The 22,251-nt window shown below is 44.9% G+C and overlaps 1 protein-coding gene across 2 annotated transcripts; it reads right to left on the bottom strand.

Moving 5' to 3' along the window:
- Positions 1–9,458: 9,458 nt before the first annotated feature.
- On the bottom strand, positions 9,459–21,580 carry Serpinb8 (serpin family B member 8). 2 transcript variants are annotated; one of them, XM_090352982.1, is made up of 7 exons: positions 21,382–21,580; positions 17,452–17,632; positions 16,179–16,316; positions 14,920–15,037; positions 14,149–14,291; positions 12,773–12,925; positions 9,459–10,968 (listed from the first exon to the last, which is right to left on the bottom strand). In XM_090352982.1, the coding sequence occupies exons 2-7, from the start codon at positions 17,617–17,619 to the stop codon at positions 10,564–10,566; spliced, it is 1,125 nt and encodes a 374-aa protein (XP_090209108.1). In that variant the 5' UTR covers positions 17,620–17,632; positions 21,382–21,580; the 3' UTR covers positions 9,459–10,563. The 2 variants fall into 2 exon arrangements, with proteins under 2 accessions (XP_090209108.1, XP_090209107.1); XM_090352981.1 differs by having other exon boundaries at positions 17,452–17,629; positions 21,382–21,579.
- Between the last annotated feature and the right edge of the window lie 671 nt (positions 21,581–22,251).

The following is a 22,251-nucleotide window of genomic DNA, read 5'->3' on the forward strand; positions in this document are numbered from 1 at the left end:
AGCTTCACTACTCTTGTTCTGTCTCCACTTGGAAGTCACTGAGAGTCTTCTGGTAGCAGTGGATTGTGTAAGGTGACAAGAAGCAGAGAACTGAACAGTATCCATGGATGCAGGACATGAATGAGTATGAAGTTAGTAACCAAACTCTCCAGTTCACTGCAGCAGAAATGGGAAAGGATGATGGGAGTAGGTGAGGAAAGAGCCCATCGAAAGCTATGCCACTCCAGCAAGCCTGAGTCTTATCAGAATGACATAGGAAAGAACAGATTCAGGGAGGGAGAGTCCAGAGTAGAATGAATTATGGATGGCAAGAGTAGGCATTCATGGAATTGTAGGCCAGGTAGTTTTTTTCTTTTAATGACTGGTTTGGGGGTGTCAGATTGAAGAAAAAGAAGTGATGCTTAGATTTCTTATTTTTCTACTTCAGTAGCTAAAGTCTGAGTCTAGAGGGAGGTGTGAGAAACATCTCTTTGTGAATGTTTCCAGTGATGAAAATCTCCTTCCTGATGATAAAGTAAGAGGAGCTTTCAACTTCAACAACTCAGCGCACACCTAATACCTGCCATTCTTTCTTCACACTCTTGATCCAGAACCAAACACAAGTTTGGTACCCTGGTATACAACTTAAAATACTCAGCCCTGTGTGCTGGGCAAGACACACAGAGCTCCATCAGGTAAAGACGGTATTGGACTGTTCTTAAAATCCCTTTCTATTCAAATACTGAATCTCTGACTCTCCAGTACCTCCCTTCTCAATAACTCATGACTCACTGCAGAAACAAAAAGTAGCATGTCCTTTCCTCTCACCACTGTTGATATTCATCACTGCTGTCTACCTAAAGAAATCAACCTTCCTCCAGTCTCCTTTTGGTAGAAAAACTGGCACAAGTCTTGATTCATAAAGCAAACCCAAGCTGGGCACTGTTGGATCATACCTGTAATCCTAGCCCCTCAGGAGGCTGAGCTCTGAGGAGTACAGTTCAAAGCCAGTCAGGGTAGGAAAGTCCACGAGACTCTTCTCGCCAATTAACCACCAGAGAACTGGAAGTGGCACTGTGATGCAGTTGGTAGAGTGGTTGCCTCCAGCTTAAGAGCGCAGGGACAGCACCCAAGCTCTGAGTTCAAGCCCTAGGACTAACAAAAACATTTTTTAATTCTGTTATATCCCAAATCTCTTTCCTATCATGTCCTGGCTTTAAATTGTGGAGTGTGGAGGGAAGTGGGGAAAGAAGAGTCCAATAGAGACACGTAGAAAGCTGTGTCAGTGTACCTTCTGGAAATCTCTATGACCCAGGGATCAGATGGTGCCTCTGCCAGGTGAAGGCATTCATGGAATGACCAGATGTCAACTGAGATGCTCAGGCCCAGCCACCTCTGTTTCAACCTTTGGCTTCAGGGGTCCCAGCTCTGCCCTGAAGAAGAGACCAACACAGTCCATCCGTAGGACCCTAAATACATAGTACCACTGACACAGATTGAACCACTGAACCCTGAAGCAGGTATTTTTACACCCCAGTCTGGCTTCCCTCTCTATTTGAATGTCAGTCTTTTTTTTTTTTTTTTGCCAGTCCTGGGCTTGAGCTCAGGGCCTGAGCCCTGTCCTTGGACTTTCTCAATGCTAGAGCTCTACCACTTGAGCCTCAGCACCACTTCCAGCTTTTTTTCTATGTATGTGGTAGCGAGGAATCGAACCTGGGTCTTCATGCATGCTAGGCAAGCACTTTTAACCACTAGGCCAAACTCCCGGCCCCCTTGAATGTCAGTCTTTTAATTAGGAGGAGAGGCCTCGCCTAGCCCACAGAGAAGCTTGCCTCACCCCCTTTCCCTGAAGAACTATTAGCCAAAGCCATCATTCTGATGAGAGCGACTTCAAAGGCCCCAAGTGAGGAGAGAGGTAAGACTGGGGAGTGTTCAAATGACAAACAGCAATATTTCCACTGACAAAAAGATGAAGATGAAACAAATGTTAGGAGAGAAAACATGATTCTATTTTGCTGTGTGCTCACTGGAAGTGATCATCAAAGTCTTCACCTGAAATGAAAAAGCCATCGATGTAACAGTACACTGGAGCCAGCTCAGATTTCTAACAACAGAAGCCATTTTTGAAATGATAAAAGCTTACAAAAGCAAAGAAAAGGTGCCAATGCAGAAAGCAAAAGCACACGGCGCCAAACAGTCTTGTGCCGCACACTTGTCAGGGAGCGTCAGACCTGGGAACCACTTAGGGATCATCTGAGAAAACCTCTCCATGTTTTAAAAGCAGAACGTCTGCACCCGAAGGACTTTACCCAACCTGCTCAAGGTTGTCCAGCTAGTTAGTGACTTTGAGATCTGTTAGCAACTGCCTTCCCTTCCCTCCACAGAGCCAGGCTCTGCAGATTTCTATCTGCAAAATCAGTCTTGCCTGGTAGGCGAGGCAGTCCTGATCAAGGCTGAAGTTCAAGTTCAAGTTGACCAGGTGCTGGATCTAGTGACTATCTGCCTGGCCATGACACACAGTGCCTTCGTTGTGCATGTTGGATCCTCCTTGTTGTATCTCCCACACATGTGCTGCCAGATGCCCTCAGCAGCTCAGTCAACCCAACATGGCAGCAAAGACTATGAACTCTAGAAATGTAACAGGCAAAAAGGATGGGAAGCTAGCAAAGGCCTAACACATTCTAAGAACTGAAAACTATAGAAGTTCAAGATTATGGGGAGGGAAGAGAGAGGGAAGATCGAATAGCCCCAAAGGTAAAATACATTTATTTTTCAAATTCTCCATAGTACAAGAGGTTCTGGGGATGAGTTGATAGATAAGACAGGCTGACCACTTGTGTTTTAGAAAATGGCAAAAGGATTTGGAGCTGTGTGGCTTAATCTGTCTTCTAGATATACTGACCTTACACTTTTCAAAAACGTATCCTGGTGAACTTTGAGTAATAAGTATGAATGGCTCGTGTAACTGAACTGTGAATTTAAGAAAAAAAAATCAGAGGAAAAAGCTATTTAGTCCAACTCATAAATTATCATGCAGGAGGCAGTTGTGAAATCTAAATTGGTACAATTCTTTCAAGATCAATCTGAAAGGCTCAAAATGCACCTGGATTGTCCCCTCCAGTGGGACATCAACTAGGGCCAAGAACCTAGAGGGAGGAATGAAAGGGACAAGAGACACGAAGAAGGCAGCAAGACAAGCGTTCTGATCAAGCTGCAATTTTTATTTTTCACACAGGGGTTTATATGCCTCTTCAGGAGAGGCAGGAGGGGGTTGGGTATAGGAACTGCTCGGGGTAGGGGGTCCGGTAGTAGGATGTTTGCTCCTTCTCCAGGTAGAGGCCAGGTGGTAGGATGTTTGCATATCAACGCAAGCAAGCATGTGTTGCTTAGTGACCTAATTACAAGATGCAGGCACATTCTTACACTAAGAATTCAGGGAGGGGGAGAATGTCTCCGACATCTCCTCCCTTCATCTTAAAATAAGTGAGGGGCGAGGATTTAGGCAATATCTCAATTATGGTAGGCATTAATCTGAGAGGGGAGACAGAGGCCCTGATCCCTAGCCATGCTATTGGGCATGTCCCGCAGGAGACCCCGAGACTGATGGCCATTTAGGCCGTCTCCTTGCAGTCTCAGCTGCACCTCACGCAGATGCCTACACCTGTCAACTGCAGGTGCGTATCCCTCGGGTGGAGATTACGGTTCCTCTGGGGGCCCCATAGTCCTCATACCCATTTAGCATCTCCCATGTCTAGGCTGTTCAGCACTGGATGGAAAATTCACCCATCCAGAGTCACCATAATGGCTGCAACCTCCTAGGGGACTTTGAGTTTAGCACAGAATGTCCCGTCACCAAGAGTTTTTAGTTCCAGTCCTCTCAGGAAACAGCTGTGCGGTGGTGGTGGAATCAGGCAGGGCAGAATATGTGGCAGCAGCTTCATCTCTCAGGAACTCCAATGGAATGTCACACCTCTTGCTGAGTTGCCTGCAAATTTCTGCGCAAACTGGTTAAAGAAGCTTAATCTAAGGCCTGACTTCGGTGAATTCTCCCAATGATTCCCTGGTCCCTTTATCTAAAGGGGATTGATGGGTGGAGATTCAGCTTCTGTAACTTCTTCAAGCTGACTCAGGGGCGTTGTCTCTGTACTTGACCAGGGACCTTAAAAAGTTTAGCCTATTTTACCAAGGGGTTGCCTGGATTAGCTATCAGGACAATGATTTGCTCCCAACTAGAGATCGTATTCAACATTTAACAACTGCACAAACCTTCTTTGGCTACAATAGTGTAGCTTACTTAGCACCCATTTGCAAAGGCATTTTCTTGATTGTCTGGGGAACTTAATCTCTTCAAGCTTAACAATGCTTCAGTTCTAAACAGATCTAAACAGATTAATAGGGACACAAGCCCCAGATCCACAAACTTTCCTGAATTTGCTCAATTAGGGCTTTAAACTACCCACTATCACAGATGATTGACAAGTTCCTGCTCAGTTATGAAAGGCACGGGCATTAGTAAGGCATGCTTACAAACTATTCTATGACCTCCCGGCTCTGATTAATATTGAATGGCCAAGCACGAGTGACTCTAGGATCTGACACCATCTCTGCCATGCCATCCAAGCAGAGGCTTTCTGCATCTGGATGCTTTATTTCTTTTGTCCCAGTAGTGTCTCTCCACACAGGGATGAACATCCCATTGGCATTTCACTTTGTTGATTGCTGGACTTGAACTCAGGGCCTGGGCACTGTCCCTCAACTCTCCAGCTCAAGGCTAACACTCTGCCACTTTGAGCTCCAAAGCAACTCTTCCCCAGATTAGATACCACAGTCTCACAGGGACTTTGCTTTGCCCGGGCTGGCTTGAAACTGCAGCTTTCAGATCAATGAGTCCTACAAAAGGCCACCTTACTCCAATGAGAGCAACAAGGTGGTCAACACAGAAATAGTCTCTAAGCATGATCTTACCTAGAACTTGGTGAGGACAAAAATTACATCTGAATGAGGATCTGCTATCCTTTTCCATGCCCAGCTGGAAATTGCTATAAGGAGACTTACAAGAGCATGATAAATAGAAATTAAGCAATCATTTTGGTAGTCCTAATTTTCCTTTTTACTCTTTCTTCAAACATTTAAGACAACTTTCAAATATTGTTTAAAAACCCATTTCCAATGTTCTTAAAAACTTTTACTGATACTTGCTTAAACAATTAACACCTTAGCCTTTATTTGCAATTGAAAAACCTTTAAGGGCATAAAGAACTCCTTTTGTCTCCAGGCCCCCTAGGGCTCAAGGCACTCCCCTTGCCTTTTAGAAGAGGCTTTTTTTTTTTCCAGTTTAGATTACTGCCTAGAACTCCAACAGTTTAAACTCAAATAACAGTTTTTCCCTAATGCAAGAATTACAGACATCCATGCACCAAAAGTCTAAGTCTGGACTTAGTTTCCTTCCTTTTTTAAAATACAACCAATTGCATGGAGATAAACTTTTAAACATTCCTTTAAAATACTAATCACATTATTTACATTTTACCATCAGATTTCTAGTGTCAGTCTGCAAGAAAAGACAGACAGGCAAAATTTCTGACATTAATAAACAAATTTACATTTAAATCTCTAATACATGTCTCCAAATTTTAAAGTAATAAATTCCGAATTCCCTAATACCTCTGTGCTAAACAGGATACAATGTTTACAATGTAAACAGCTATCTGCATTGCAAAACCAGATTTTTAAAATGCAGATTTCATTTAGAAAATACTTTTTCTACTTTAGAAAAATACTTTATAAAAATACCAGTTCCTCTTTAAACCAATGCAATAATCCTTTGAGACATTGTAAAACATTCAAACCTAATAATTTTCTTGAAGTTTAGACTTAGATTTACCCAATTGCCTTTGTGTTTCAAATATGAGCTCATCCATTTTATACAGCATGCTGACAATTTAACCTTGAACATGTTCTCGCATACCCATTCACACACACATTCATACTCAAAGATCTTAAAGCACGCAAAATTAATATCGGCCATTCATTTTCCGGAAATTTTAGTATCATGAGGGTTTTTTTGCCAATCTTATTCTTGGAGGTGACAACCAGGTTTTTAAAACAAAGCTTTCTAACAAAGTGACTAGCTGAAATTTATTTTTTCAGAGTTAGTTCCTGATATTAGACGTATTACCATAATACCTTTTACAGATGAAAGTTGGGTGGGAGTCTTAAACTTAGGAGAACTAAGACTGAAGTTTGTGTCCTATCACCAACTGTCTCCAGACTGTCACTTCAGCAGGTTGTAGGAAAAAGGAAACTAGACAAAGCCTGCAGCTGCTTTGTCTGGCCTCTGCTCATCTCAACTGATTGGGAGGGGCCTTACTAGGCCCGAGTGGGACCAAAACTTTTACTTCCCAGAAATATTCAAATAGATAATAAGGATGTGTGCTTGAGTACACACAGAAAAACCATAAGGATACATATTTAGAACTGGTACCAATTTTAAAGACAAAACTGGACAAAAAAATACCCTTGGAAAAATATGTAACACGAACAAGACAGAGAAGCAGAGACTTTTAAGATATTCCTAAACTTTTGATGGCATGCCTGGCCTTAAACTACCAGCTGGCAGATGGAGGCAATCCTAACATACCTACAAAAAGCTCTGAAACAAAATCAGACATTGACAAATAACAAGAAAGTTGGACTTAATCAGGTACACTTAACACAAAAACATGAGCTCAGATGAATGTTTTCACCAAACAGCTATTTTTAGATTTAGACATGTCTTGCCGGTGGGACTCTCAGGCATGCTCTGTTATCCACAAGAAACTCAGAAGGGGGATCAAGGCATCCCTTGACCATCTAGGCCTTAGAGAGCATGCTGCGTCCAGCCTTCTTTTCTCTCCGTTTTAGGCCCACAGTGCACTTTCTTAAAAACAAAACACAGACAGGGGGTCGGCCGATACTTACCTCCGGAGGCGTTTGCTTTTCACCTGGGCATCTTTTACAAAAAAGGTTGTTAAAGGAAAACCACTGTTTCTAGAAAAAAAATCAATCTTTTATCTTAATAGCATAAATATACAAATTATTAGGAATTGATGACAGACTTGGGAGCCCTGGTTGGATGGTTTCCATGAGCATATTTACTGCGGGGAGATCATGAAGAAACCTGTATTTGAAACTTGTATTTGCCTGATCCCTATTAATTTTAGTAGCTCCAATTGTTTTTCCAGCCAATAGGCCACTGTTCCCCATGAGATCAGGCTGTGGCCCCTAGAATTGGGGGAGCAGTTCTATGCCAATTTTTTCATAACTAATGCAGTCATCATAGAATGTCACAACATCCGTATCTTGTCTCTCCCTAGAGATAATAGGGCAAGTCCTCTTTAAGAGCAGCGGCTGGATGGCTCTGGCCAGGACAAGGGACTTGCCAATTGCTAAGATGCTTCTAGGCCAGCTACACCCAGGAGCTGGGGCCTCTGGCAGTTTCTAGGAGCTGGGAACTTAAGGCCTAAGAGGCAGGTGATTGTAGCTCCTCAGGGACAGGGTGTGGAGGCAGTCCTGCTGTAAGCTTGCGGGGGGGAGGAGGGGTCGAGTCTCCTCGAAGAATATCATTGAGGGGCAAAAAGATATTATTAGGCAATTTTAAATAATGCCTGAGCCATTGACTATCTAAGAGTATGGAGGCACTCAACACAACATTGACTTTATCAGGAGCTATTTGCAATCCAATGTTAAGAAAGGCTTTAGAAAGTAGATCTGGCCTGTCCTGAGCTGCCAACAAAATATCATCAGGGTGTAGGGGAATTGTAAAAAAGGCACTCTTTAAGATCAATGATCATTTTATCTACATAAAAACAATTCCTTGTCAAACACATTTGGTAAAGGCTATTTACAGTGTACATGGCCAAGCATGCACTATGCTGCATTTCAAGCAGAAAATGTTCCTTATTTGACCACATTGCAATACTTACATGAAAATTCTTATAAAAACATGAATCTTCTTAATAAACAGTCTCCAACTCTTTGCCATTTAACCTCATTAATCGTTCCCTCCTCGGGGAACCAAGGACAAAATTCTTCTAGGTAATCGAAAAATGCCTTTGAATCTTTCTTTTTAACTCAAGTTCTTCGTGTCTTGAGAGCCTATGAACGATTCCTGTGATGATGATGCCTGTCCCATGGCCAGTCACTTACCTTTCGGAGTGGGCGGGCCACTCCGAGCTGGTCACACAATCACTTGGATCCAAGTTTTCCTGGAAGACAGCGTTCCTCAGCCTCACGGGCACTCGAGCTGCACGTTGGGCGCCATTTGTCCCGTCCAGCGGGACGTCAACTAGGGCCAAGAACCTAGAGGGAGGAATGAAAGGGATAGGAGATACGAAGAAGGCAGCAAGACAAGCGCTCTGATCAAGCTGCAAATTTTATTTTTCACACGGGTTTATATGCCTCTTCAGGAGAGGCAGGAGGGGGTTGGGGTATAGGAACTGCTCAGGGTAAGGGGTCCAGTAGTAGAATGTTTGCTCCTCCTCCGGGTAGAGGCCAGGTGGTAGGATGTTTGCATATCAACGCAAGCAAGCATGTGTTGCTTAGTGACCTAATTACAAGATGCAGGCACATTCTTACACTAAGAATTCAGGGAGGGAGAGAATGTCTCCGACACTGGATTTTATCTCAACACTAACATTTTTAATAACATTTCTTTAAAAAAATGAACATGTCAGGCAATATAGACAGTATTCCTAATAGTAATATATGGTATATAGTATTAAAAATTTTAGTTACCTAAAATATCTACGTAGATACAGTTAATAAGAAATATAAATAAGAAATACATTTAGCCTGGTGCTAGCATCTCACGCTTATGCTCCTGGCTATTCAGGAGGCCGAGATCTATAGAATAATGATTTAAAGCCAGTAGAAATATCAGAGGGACAGCGTTTCCAAGATGACATAAAGTTTGGCTGGGGGTTTGGCCAAAGTGGTAAACTGTGGTTCAATTGGTAGAGTGACAACCAAGAAAGCTTGCAAGTCTAATGATGTGTAGACCTGAGTTTGAAGTCCAGTATGACCAGTAAAAGAGAACTACAGTGTGACACAAACCTTGATCAGACTCTGTCACCCATCAATGCACCCCTCCTTTACTCCCCCTCTCTCCAAAAGAATTTTGTTACATGTTATTGTTTCATTTTAACACATGTATGTAAAGTATTTAGGATATCTTCATTCTCTTGCACAACTAATGATGCTAATAAAAATGTAGGAAAAATAAGCTTGTGCAGCAGAATACTATTTAAAACCAATTGATGACATAGAAAGGTTTATAGTAAGTGTGAAAATAAGCTAAAAGAAGTTAGGATAAACTATGCTGAAATGATTATAAGTTTCTATTTGCATAAATAGAAGAGGGAATGATGTGTTGCTATTAATAGTGATCCCTGGCTGATAGAATTACAGATGACTTAAATCTTTGTGCAGACACATTTTTATAATTTATAAATTATTGCCACAGAATCCTTTTACTACCTTTCCAAAGAGACATTTTTTTATTTTTATTTTATCTTTAAAAATTCACAATAAATTTTCTTATCTGAAAACGTAATGAAAAGAGGATTTGTTTTGTCAGCTGAGTATGTTTGATCCTTTTCTGAACATAGATGTTTAACAAGAGGGAACATGGTTCTCAAAACTTGTAGGGTATAGCCAGATACTGGTGGCTCGTACCTGTAATCATACCTAACAATGGAGGAGGCTGAGATCTAAGATCTGAGGATCACGGTTCAAAGTCAGCCTGGACAGGAAAGTCCATGAGACTCTTTATCTTCAACTAACCACTAGAAAACTGGGAGGGCTGCTGTGGCTCAAAGTGGTAGAGCACTAGCCTCGGGCAAAATAGCACAGGGACATCACCCAGGCTCTGAGTTCAAGCCCAGGATCAAAAAAATATAGCTAGCTAGCTAGATAGATAGATAGACAGACAGACAGATAATGAAGTGAAGGCTTCCTTGCAGCTCTGAGTGCATTTCAGAGTATTTGGGGGAAAAAAGATAATGGCATGACTTATTTTGGAGATTTGCCTCCCATTGCAGTCATGGATCTCACTGCTGGAGCCCCAAAATGAAAATCAGAGGCTTAAGCAAAGAAGTTCTAGAAAGCTGATGTCATGAGAAACTGAGTCAAGGACAGACATACCGAGCCATTATGTAATGCTTATGAATGAAGAGACACTGTCTGGCCATTTTTCTAAGGTAGTTCATTCTCTTTCTGTATAGCTCCCTCTGGTTTCATGTGCTGGGGGCCCTGGGACCCTGAAGTCTAGTGGTTGACCTGGGATTTGCCTTCAGATGAAGAGGCCACGTGACACACACTCCACACTCCACAGCACACGCGGTCTTCCCAGTCCTGGTCTCCCCACATCCGAGGCTGAAATGATTCTTCATGCTACTGGAACCTCCCACAAAGACCTCCACGAGCCACTCATGTGCCTGAACTTTATTTTCGCCATGCATGACACCCCACCCATCTGGCCACATGGAATGTGAGGATGGTGAAGGGCAGGCAGAAGGCAGAAGCCACGCCAGGGCTGGCATCTTCTCATGGGGAACAGAACCGGCCACAGAACAAGATGCTGCTGGCTGTGTGGCTCCAGATGAAGAACAGGAACGGGTGGTCGGCACAGAAGGTTGGCTCAATCCTGACGCTGCGAGTGTTCCGGATCACGGCTGTGGCCCCCGCAGCCTCCGTGCCTTCCTCGTTGACCTCCACAAAACACTTGTGGGCCACCTTGGACAGAGGCACATTCTTCTTTGATGACATGCCAGAGAAGTCAGCCTTGGTCTCCTCAAAAGCATCGGTTATCCCTAAACGCTGAAGAGAAGATTTCAATTCGTAATTCTCCTCCATCTTCAATCTGGGAAGGAAAACTTGAACTTTACTTTGCGTCAGGTTGTCTGGACTGATCCAGGCTTTGAGCTTCTCGTAGGTGAGAGCTTCCTCCACCTGGAAATTTAAAAAAAAAAAAAGGTCAAATGTGAAAAGCCGACGAACAGCACACGGGAGCCCCCTTATCACTCCTCTCCCCCGACAGAGAATTAGCTGGGGAGCTGTCATTCAACGCAAGCCACAAGAGCTTTCTTGGAAATACACCAAGATTCACCCCCCAAACTCTTGTCCTTATCTGACAGATACAAGAATGAAAGCGCCTACAAATGCCCAAGACAAGAAACATGTCTAAAATAAACACCATCTGTGCCAAACTTATTTCATGAAAAACCAATTTTGACAGTGTAAAATCATAAACCTCTAAAATATATAACCTCTCTTTTATCAAGATACGTGCGATGCACATGTGAGTTGCAGAGACTGTGGGACAAGGAAAGGTCAAGAGCCTGGATTCCACGAGGGACAGCAGGGTGAGTGAGGTAGAAATGATGTGGCACATGAACGTGCAGGGAGGGGAGAACAAAGATGAGAAACTCAAGAAGACTATTGCTTCTGGCATCCTGGACTTGGCTTTAAATCCTTCAAGACTCCCTAGGACATTCTATTTCTCTACCAGGAAGCAAAAGGAGGGCGGGGAGCTTCTGTGTCTGTCTTGCCTGCCTTGCTCTTCACTCTCCAGAGCCCAGCGGCCTGCTCCATTTGAATGGTTCTGTTTCTAGACTCACCTAAATCTCTTCTGCAATAGCTATGACAAATCTCATTCTTGACGCAGGCCAGTTGGTCTCTGACTCTGGAGGGAAGGGGAAGACATGAGGTAGCCCCACCCCCCGGGTCCCTGGGCCCTGCTGAGCTGGAGCTAGGTCAGACCCGCCACTAAACGCATGGGATTCTAAGATCAGCCAAGGGAGAGGGTTCACAGGAATCTGGAGCATGTTGAGACTGAGAGCTTCCTCCCTCTGCTGAGAGCTGGCTCGCCTGTCCACTGCTGATCCTGCAGCATCTGCCTTACAAGTTTTTTTTTTCTCCTTTCCTGGGCTTTGTTCTTCTTCCTTTCCTCCACCCAGTAATTCTCCCAGCAGGATCTTAGACTCCTGCTCTCACTCAACAATTAGCAGCCTGCACACCTTCAGGGATCTTGTTAAAAACGAAAACTCACGCCACACACTGCTGAACCTGTTTTGTCACAAGATCCTGTGGGTTCTTGGCATATTGGTGAAACACTGGCCACATCAACCTCTAGTTCTTCTTTTAGGACTCTCCTATTCAAGGAGAGAGAGAGAGAGAGAGAGAGAGAGAGAGAGAGAGAGAGAGAGAGAGAGAGAGAGAGAGAGAGAGAGAGAGAGAGAGAGAGGCGCAAAAGCTGGTAGTGGGGCTTGAACTCAAGGCCTCTGTCAAGGTAGGTGCTCTACCAACTGGGTCAACATCTGCATCTGGAAACTCAGTGGTTAATTAAAGATAGGAACCTCATTGACTTTCCTGCCTGGGCTGGCTTCAAACCTTGATTCTCAGATCTCAGCCACTTGAGTAGCTATGAATACAGGCGTGAGCCACCAGTCCATGGCCTGTTCAAGAATTACTGACCCACAAACCAGCCTCTCCCTCCTAAATTAAAAACATGACCATAAAAGGACACTCTTAGTATTTTTTTCTAGCCGCATCTCTTCTAGCCTCATCATTAGTTCACTTCTAAATACCCACTTAACAAAAGCACTACACATGGCCACAGAAAGCCAGGCCTTGCTGTATACCCAGCACCATCTGTAATAACTAGTCATGTGGGAATGCCTGTACTTCTCTCTCAGAGATGGACCTGAAGAAAGGAACTGAGCTGGAACCCACAGGACCTGGACCCAGTACCTACCACCTCAAGGTCAGTGTCGCTGTCAGGTAGCAGAATGATCATACTCAGGTCCTCTCCCGCGTAGGGCAGCTCCAAGACCTGAGAGTGCAGCTCAGGTATGTCTCCCATTTTAAATTTAGCTTTCTTGAACATCATCTTCACTGTTTTCTTTTCCTAGGATAAAAAATGAAATTGAAACTAAATTACTGGACAAGTGAGCACAATTTACTTAAAGTAAAAGATAGCTGGTGCTCAGAACTCCTAGGATTTCTATAGATTTATGCTGTCAGATGGAAAAATCTTTGTGGGCACTTGCTAATGTTATTGAAAACATGTTCTTGAGCCTGCAGGTCGAGGTAGATGAGGCAGATGGACATAGAGGTCTGCTTTATTTTGGAAGAAATTGCATTTTACTCTTTGAGAGAGAGATTCATAGAGAAGCATTCCCATGGACCTTATAATTTAAAAATACTCCTTTAAGTTACAAAGAGCTTTAACAAATAGCCCTTGGGCTGAGAGATCTGGTTAGAAAAGATTTATCAGCCAAAGGGAATTGTAGTTTTTACTCTTTAAAAGATGCTCAGTTACAGAATTAGTCTTATGACTTTGTTTTTTTTTTTTTTGGAGGGGACAAAACCATGAGAGGATGCAACATGTAACTTGGTTTCAAAGCTTTCATTGAACATATTTAACTTTCATAGCCTTGCACAATGTCCTAATAGACTGATGCAATGAAGACTCACGCTAATAAACACTGACCCCAGCCACTATCATGTCAAAGCAGAATGCGTAAATTATTTCTAACGTTGTTCTCAACATTTCAGAATCATTACCCCCTTGAATTTTAAGGCGACAAATGGGTGCAGCAAAAAAACAAAGTTGTCTAAGTAAATGGAGTTGTTTGTATGATACCAACTTAATTCCAAGGATTAGAAGAACTTTCCTCCACCCCAAATCAAACGAACAGAGAAAGAAGATTGCCTTCACTGAGATGAAGAACAATGCCATCAACGCAAAAGCTACAGTCCTTCCTCTCATCCTACCTCTAATTAAAAATGGAGAGGGGAAGGGCAACTACATCAACCCCTAGACCACCCATATTTCTCTGGGCTCTGGTGACTCACAGCTAGAATCCTAGTTTATGATCTAGACAATTGCTATTCAAGGTCAGCCTGGGCAGAAAAATTTGTTCATCTGAAATGAACAAAAAATACAGGACTGAAGACTTGTTTAACTGGTAGAGTCAGCTTTACACGAGCAAGGCCCTGAATCCAAACTCCAGCATTAAAAACATAAATAAATGCTAGCTATAGAAGAGATGCCCAGAATCAGGGCAGTATGACAATAATAACTGGGTTTTCCTGACCATCATCACCCGCAGTTTACTGGAGACATGCCTGCTTCGTTTTGAAGAGCATGTCCCTCGTGTGTTTTCTGTCAAACTGCTCCTTCCATTTTCCTTTGAAGTACACAGCATTCACAAGGACCATCTTCGTCTGTGAACCCACTGACCCAGGGCCCAGCAGCTCTGAGATCTTACCTGTGAAGAATGTGTGAGAAGATCACAGAGATTGAGGAAATGGAGAAAGAATAATCATCCTTCTATACTCTCCTTGACGCCTACAGCTCACATTTGGTTGAAAGCCAGGCCAGAATAGACAGAATTTGATCTCAAGGAAGTAAACCCATTTCCACTGTACTACTAAGTGCAATTAAGTACGGAATATTTCTCAGTGCACCCAGGCAGCCCATCCCCCGTCCCAGTAGCACGCTCAAGGCAAGAAGCAGAGGAAGTAGTTCCTACCACGGGAGAGTGTCTGGGCTGAGAGGGGAGTGTCGGTGACACACACAGCATCCAGAGCCATACTCTGAGGACATGTCTACAGACAGGAGGGTGGGGCTGCCCGTCCCCACAGGGAGGAAAGAAGCCACACCATCCGATGCCATCTCCAGGCTGCAGCCTAACTGAACTCTTCTCCCCCAGCGTTCAGAGTCACCTCCCACACCGCAGGAGACGAGCTGTGGGGGCTCATCCTGACAGCACGGCCCACTTCCCACACACAGGCCTGCAGCAATCACCTGGTCACAGTACTTCAATCGCTGAGGCCCAGATCTGCTGCTCTCAGGCTCTCCTTCCATCCGGATTCCTCATCCTAAGACCCGCTTACCTTCTGTCTTTTCTGAAACCCAGGCATTGATGTGCTTCCTGCAGTCTTCACTCTCTTTGACGAAGGACAGCTCTTCCAGCCCGGCCTGATAGAACTTCTGACAGGATTCCTTAAAGGACTGCAAACAAAACCACTGGGTTGACGTTTGAAATTTAGGAAATCTTCCTGCAGCTGTGCAGCAGGAATGTGTGTGAATGTGTGCCTTTGTACTGTGTGTGTGTGTGTGTGTGTGTGTGTGTGTGTGTGTGTGTGTACTTCTGTGTATGTCAGGGAAGTTGCAAGATAACAGGATCAAATCAAGACTGACCCCAACATTTAGAACCCAAATGACTCACCCCACAAAAGCTTATGTTCAATACAATTTGTCTGACAATTAGATCTCCTCTTCTACCTATTTCTTGTGGTCAAGTATTTTAGGAACCCAGCCACTGAGACAATTGGATCTGAGTTCCCTGTGTCTCCGATAGTCAAAGATCACATGGATTCACCAGAAGATTCCTGGGATCCAGAATCATCTCCGGTAATCAGAAATCCAGAGCAGACAATTTCCTGCAGACAGATCCAACAGCCACCAGAATAAGAATGTATCTGAGCCTTGGCACAAGGACTTTTGGGATTCGTCTCCAATAAGATGGCCCTGCCTGCTCCATCCACAACATCCGTCACAGCAAAGCAACATCCTCCACATCATGTGGCATAATTGTTGGGACCCACGTTACTGAGTTATGGCAGGCCTTGAATAACTTTACAAAACCAGACTGAAGACTGAATAGACTTCCATGCTAGCTAAAAACACTTCTATCAGTAGTGTTGGTTTGTGAAATAAGCAAAAGAACCAGGCAGGATTATGAAAGGTTTGCTTCTAAGAGTAATTCACAATAACGTGAAGAAACAGTGAGTCAAAACCCAAGCAATGCCAAGGACGATTTAGAAGACAGAGAAAACGTAAGAGACCTGGAGAGGCCATGTCTGCAGGAACCAGTCACGTCAGCAGAAGTGAGAAGGGCAGACACCTTGTACAGATGAGCAGTCTAGGTGCAAGAGAACAGAAAATTGACATGGATTTTTTTGGAGGGGAGGAGTTGTATCAGAAGCAATTACAAAGAGGTCTTATTCAGACATAATTGTAAAACTCAAAATTATAACTGCAAACATGTTATTCTAGGCAGATTTTAGGATGCTAAAGTAAGACGTCACTCTCTTTCACAGATAACTGCTTCTTTTCAATCTCTTTCCATCGTCATATGAACATGACTTACTGAAAGGAAATCACATGTTTCTTCTCCAAAGATTCTGTTGGCCATTCTCAGCAAGTTCTCCTCGTCAGTCTTGTTAACATCACTGAGAAATAACTGGAAACCTCGGTGAACATCTTCAGCCCTCTCCAGACAAAGTGCCTAGGAATAGAAATGAGGTCTGCTTTTAACATCCAAATAACTATGGAAAAACAACTTTTTGGACTGGAACATGACATGGTAATTTTCAGTCTATATTTAAAGGATTCTTAAAATTTTTGTTTGTTTGTCCATCTATTAGTGTTTTTAATACCAAGTTGTTGGGTCTTGACACTATTAATTGTCCTGAGCTTCCTAGGAAAATTTGCAGCACTTCCAGATCTTGCCACTAGATGTCAGTAGTACCCCTTGCTAATCTATCTAAACCCATTAGTGGAGCAGAGACCTACCTGTGCCAGGAAGAGCAGCACAGAGAAAGAAGCTGGTAATTGTGGGTGAATTTAATATGACCCAAAGGATGAAAAGCAACAGAAAAAATTCCAGGGTGGGTAGGGGAAAACTAAAGTTATCTGTCATCGCTCTCCAGACCAGATTATCACTTACATATCAACTCAAAGGAAGAATTAAGATTTCTTCCTATTTCTTCCAACCCCCTCCCCCAGCAATGCCTCTGTCTTCCACTGGGCTCAGTGAGCATTCACAGCAGGATTTCTGCGTGGGTTCTGGACAGCAGACAGGAATAATCCCACATATCCCTGTTGTTAGTGGAGGCAGGATGTCTGTGTGACTTCCTGGACATTTTCCCCACATGGCTGAAGAGAAGCCCCTGAGGTATTTACCCAGCACACATTTATACATCCTTGTATATGCGCAACCATTTGGGATCAGTCGGATTGTTCAGTGCATCAAATATCTCAGGAGATCTAAGCCTGTATTTATGCTTTATTTTTCTTCTACTTATGTATAGTCATGCACTAAAATAAAAGAACCCATTTTTACAAAACATGCATTCATACAGCTGCACTTGTATTTAAAAATGTAAAGGAAGAACAAGTTTACAGTACAACGAAGTTGAATGATTTGGGGGGTGGGGGCTCTGTGTGAGGCAGAATGATAGCTCATATTGTTTTTCAAAACTGTGATTTCATCGGAAAACTCGATGCCTTCTTCTAGACTAAGACTTTGTCTCCTGTAAACAGGGATGAAAGCTCGTCTTTCACAATGGGCCTTTCTTCTGTATCTGTCCATGAAGCCGCCCATCAACTTCTTTCAGCACAGAAGGAACAAGCAGCCTTACCTGGGACATCTGGGTGGCTGTGTTACCTCTTGTCCCCAGGAACACCATGGACATGGAAGAGAAGACACTGATGGGGCTGAAGAAGATATTTCGTGACTTGTCTTCTTCACCCAACACTTTGAACAGTTTGATGGCAAAAGAGCCATTCGCTTCCTGGACATCGTCCATCTGGGAAAGTCTGCTTTGAAGATACAACACAAAGTACATCAACCAACCCCAGGTCTGGCCACATGGGCAGAACCCCTACCTGCAGACAGGAGGTGTGCTAGGCAGAGTCACTGTCACCTCAGCGTCATCTGCACACCTCCCCTGTAGATACATTCTCTTAGATGGCAATGGGGGCCTGTGATGGATGTAGAATTTCAGACATGGACGGTTGGTATGCAGTACCCAGGCACTTGTCATGCAGTAACAAGGGTTCCTAGTACACGGAGAAGGCAAGAGAATCACAGTCAGAGAAGGACTGGAAGTCAAAGTGATGAGTGGCCATTGATCAAGTGCTGCAGGTGGCTCAAGAAGCTGAAAAGTTAAGGCAATGGAGCTGCTAAGAAGACCAAACCCTAGCGCTATGCTCTACCATTTTGGATTTATGACTTTCAGAGCTGTCATAATGCATGTTATTTGTATCCACTACATTTGTGTGGAGAGTACCACATCGACAGGAAAGCAAACCACACACACACACACCCCAAATGGTGCTCCATGGCTGTGCTAGTTGAAACAGGGTCTCAGACCCTGTAAGACTTTCCATGTCTCTGGGTTGTGCTATGTTTGATTTCGCCTCTGTGCCTGCTGGGCTGGTGTCCTGCCCTTTGAGTCCCATCACAGCCTTCGCCCTCCAAGACTTGTTCATTCCACTGCCAAGGGAGATGAGGGTACCACATGACTCATCACACAGCACCACTCCCCATCCTTGTGCCATCTCATTTCTTTTTTTCGTATTTTTATTGTAATTAATAGAAGGGTTACATGATATTTGCCAGATAGGAAGTGCATTAATTCCCATACATTGATACCCTTTCACATGTCTTGATCGCCATTTCCCTCCCCCCCACCCCCACCCCTAATCTTGTTTTCCTCCCTTCCCTATCCAATTTCAAATAACCAAATACAAATATATCCGATATATCAGGTAACAAAGCGGGATACTGTAACAATATGAGATAACCAAGGGACAGCATCATTTCTTTACAACAACAGTGATCCCGGGTCTGGTAGAAGCTGGTTCTACATGGCTCGCCAGTCTTCCATGGCTAGAGCTCACAGTTGGATTTCACGGACCCATTTTACCATCAGTGCAATAAGTCTTCTATTACTGTATTGCTACTAGTTTTCTTCATGTCTCTAACAGGATTTTTTAAAGACAACTCCAAGAATCATAAACAACTCTCTGCCATTGGCAGTCACATTTCTGCCACCGTGCCATTTGAAATGGCTAGATAGACTGCACAAATTTGGAGGGAGGGTTTGCGCTTGTCTTACCTAAAATATAAATTACAAGAGAATTCCAGAAAGTTGCAACACTTTCCGTAAGAGTGGTTGATAAGAGGGTAGAGAGAGCTGTAGAAAGTCCATGTGAACTAGATAGAAACTACAAAGTCTGCAGCCTACATGTAAAATCGCTATACAGAACTATATGTAAAATATAAAATATTTTGTTAAATTTTTAAAAATTAAATCAATTATTATATAGAATTTATTTCATTTAAATACATAATAAAATATTGCATTAAGTAAAATATACAATATATAAGAACTACATATAAAATATAAAATCTGAAGTCCACTTGTCATAGAGCAGTGTGAATTAAATGTATTTCTTTTGACCAGAATGGGGCCAAAGGTCCCCACAATTTGACTAAATTGTACTCCAGTGGAATCTGACTGACTAAACAAGCTAAACAATTTTCTCTGGCTCTAGGCTCTAACTTCCCTTTTCTTGCAGTAGTTACTTCAGATAATTGGCTAATTTGGTTAAATGCTCCTGTGAGATGGAAATCTAGCTTAGATTACTTTTCTCCATGTGATAGAAACTTATTATGGGATATTATGTTGTCATTTTAGTACATTATTGTCTTCCACAAATGAGTTACTTCTGTCTTTTTAAAAAGTTTTAATTTTTAAAAAAGCACTACAAAGGGGTTACAATTGGACACAATAATATGTGGGTGCATCTAGATATTGTTACCCTTTCCATAGACCTCACACAGCCCTTCCTCTCCCGGAGAGTTCTTTGTGCTAATGAGGTATTTGTATTCAGCTTTACAGAACCCTGGGCGCCTGTTTTATAAAACACTCAAGTTCATCAACTCACTTCATTTTCCCTGCACCTCTCAGCCCTTACAAAGTGGACATTTTGGAAAATGGATGAACCACTGGTCATAGGTCCATGATCATACAAGCTATATATTCTGCTATGCAATCCTCTTTTAATATGAACATGTACTTGAATGCAAAATATTAAAACGTAAAACTTCAAAGCAAAACAAGAAAAAGAAGTCACAATTTGGGAAATTAACAAAATAAGAAGAACTAGAAATCCTAGCTGAGGTGAGAAGTATCAGGTATGTGTTCATTTCTGTGCACCCAGCATCAACTCCCAGCTTCCCAGTGAACCATAACATGACTCTGACCATGGCTTTGAATTCCCCCCTCTCTTTCTCCTCTCTCTCTCTCTCTCTCTCTCTCTCTCTCTCTCTCTCTCTCTCTCTCTCTCTCAGAAAGGATGTCATTCAGAGCATCTCCACTATTAATAAATACAGAAGAAGAACAAGATGAGCCTCTTGTGCTGAGTGTAAAAGTCCAAACTTGAGTTAGGGTAGATTTTAAAGAATTGTGGAATATGTTGGAGATTTAGAAGAAAGCTGGGGACTATTTGATGTAGGGACTTGGTAGCTAAACTCCACCCTGGTCCAGAGATGTGTGGAAAAATATCTGGCCTGGAGAAGTTAGGAGATGAAATGCTTGCTCTAAGGACAGGAAGGGCCGGTCACTCCGGGTGTGTCATGAACTGTGGGAAGGCCCCATGAGAGGCCTACGTGGAATGGGGAAGGTGACACGTTCCATTCAGATGTGTGGAGGTGGTCATTCAGCTGAGCCTGTAACAAAGGCATCCAGAGGAGGTTTGGAAATGCGGGAGGACCTAAAAGTTAGGCTTGTGTCTAGACAAGACGGATGCATCAGCATCCTGATCCAGGAGATGCTACATGGATGGATGGATGGATGGATGGATGGATGGATGGATGGATGGATGGATGGATGATGGATGGATGGATGGATGGATGGGTGGGTGGGTGGATGGGCGGGTGGGTGGGTGGATGGATGGATGGATGGATGGATACAGAGAGATGAATGGACGGATGGATGATGGAGTTACTTGGAATATGGAAGCAATATAGGAAAAGGAGAAATCCACCCACGTGTGGGGTCTGTACAATATTTGGACGTCATAATAAGAATGCAAAGGAAGATACTGCAGCCTAACCATCAGAGGTGTACAGCCCAGAGCCCACGGCCTAAAGCAGGAAAGCCCGAAGAGGACGGAGAAGACAGGAAGGCAGCCACGGCGAGGCAGGCTGGGCAAGGACGCCCTGGCCCGGGAGTTCCGCGGAGCCCAAGGGAAGGGGCTGTGTGGCCCCTGGGGCACTCGCTGAGGGCTCCAGGGAATCCCGGGCTCCGCCTCCAGACGCGCCCCGGTTTTCCTCCGAGCCCGGGGCTCCTTCTCCTCCGGGTTCTCCCTCCCACTCGCCAGAACCCCCGAGCCCGGGCCGGCGGAGGCGGGGGCCGGCGGGGAGGTCTCCGGGACGCGCCCCGCGACGCGCCGGGGTCTCTGACCAGTGTCCCCGGCTTGGCCTCCTCCCTCTCCGCTCTCCCCGGCAGCTAGGAAGCCTCCGCCCCGTCTCTAGGCCCCCGGTGCCCCCAGCCGGGTACCTGGGAAGTTGCGGGCGGCGGCGGCGGCGGCTCCAGACGTCGGGCGGCTGCAGGGTGGATGGCTCCTCTCCCCGGAGCCGGAGCCGGGACCGGGCTATGGCAGAGGTGTCCGAACGTGGCCTGTGCGCAACCCGTGACTCCCACTCCGGTGACTCAGCTGGGGAGGAGCCAGGCTGGCGCGCCCACACCCTGCGCCCTGCTCCCCGCCACCCCGCGCCCTGCTCCCCGCCATCCCGCGCCCTGATCCCCCCCCTGCGCCCCGCTCCCCCACACCTTGCGCTCTGATCCCCCCACCCTGCGCCCGGCTCCCCACCACCCTGCGCCCTGACCTCCCCACCCTGCGCCCTGATCCCCCTACCCCGAGCCCTGCTCCCCACCCACCCAGCGCCCTGCTCCCCACCATCCCGCTCCCTGATCCCCTCCACCCCGCGCCCTGATCCCCCCCACTCTGCGCCCCGCTCCCCACCACCCTGCGCCCTGATCTCCCCACCCCGCGCCCTGCTCCCCACCATCCCGCGTCCTGATCCCCCTCCACGCTGCGCCCGGCTCCCCACCACCCTGCGCCCTGATCTCCCACAACCTGCGCCCGGCTCCTCGCCACCCCGCGCCTGACCCTCCCCCACCCTGCGCCCAGGCCAGGCCAGTGAGCTCAGCCGCCCGCGTGGGGCTGGGTTGAAGCAATGCCCGGGGCCCCCATCCCCGGTGCCAGCGGTCGAGGTGTGGAGCGGGACCCCCAAATGTCAGGACGCTAAGGTGACGCAGCCCACGTGCGCCTCTTGTCCCAACCCGGTACCCTGAAGCGCCAGTCCTCTGAAGACCTGTTTGAAGCCCAGTTTATCTCTAAACTTAGATACCAGAACCGTCCCGCTT

The sequence above is a fragment of the Megascapheus bottae genome, chromosome 19 (genome assembly GCF_031878675.1).
Source record: "Megascapheus bottae isolate mThoBot1 chromosome 19, mThoBot2.hap1, whole genome shotgun sequence".
NCBI classification, from domain to species: Eukaryota; Metazoa; Chordata; class Mammalia; order Rodentia; family Geomyidae; genus Megascapheus; species Megascapheus bottae.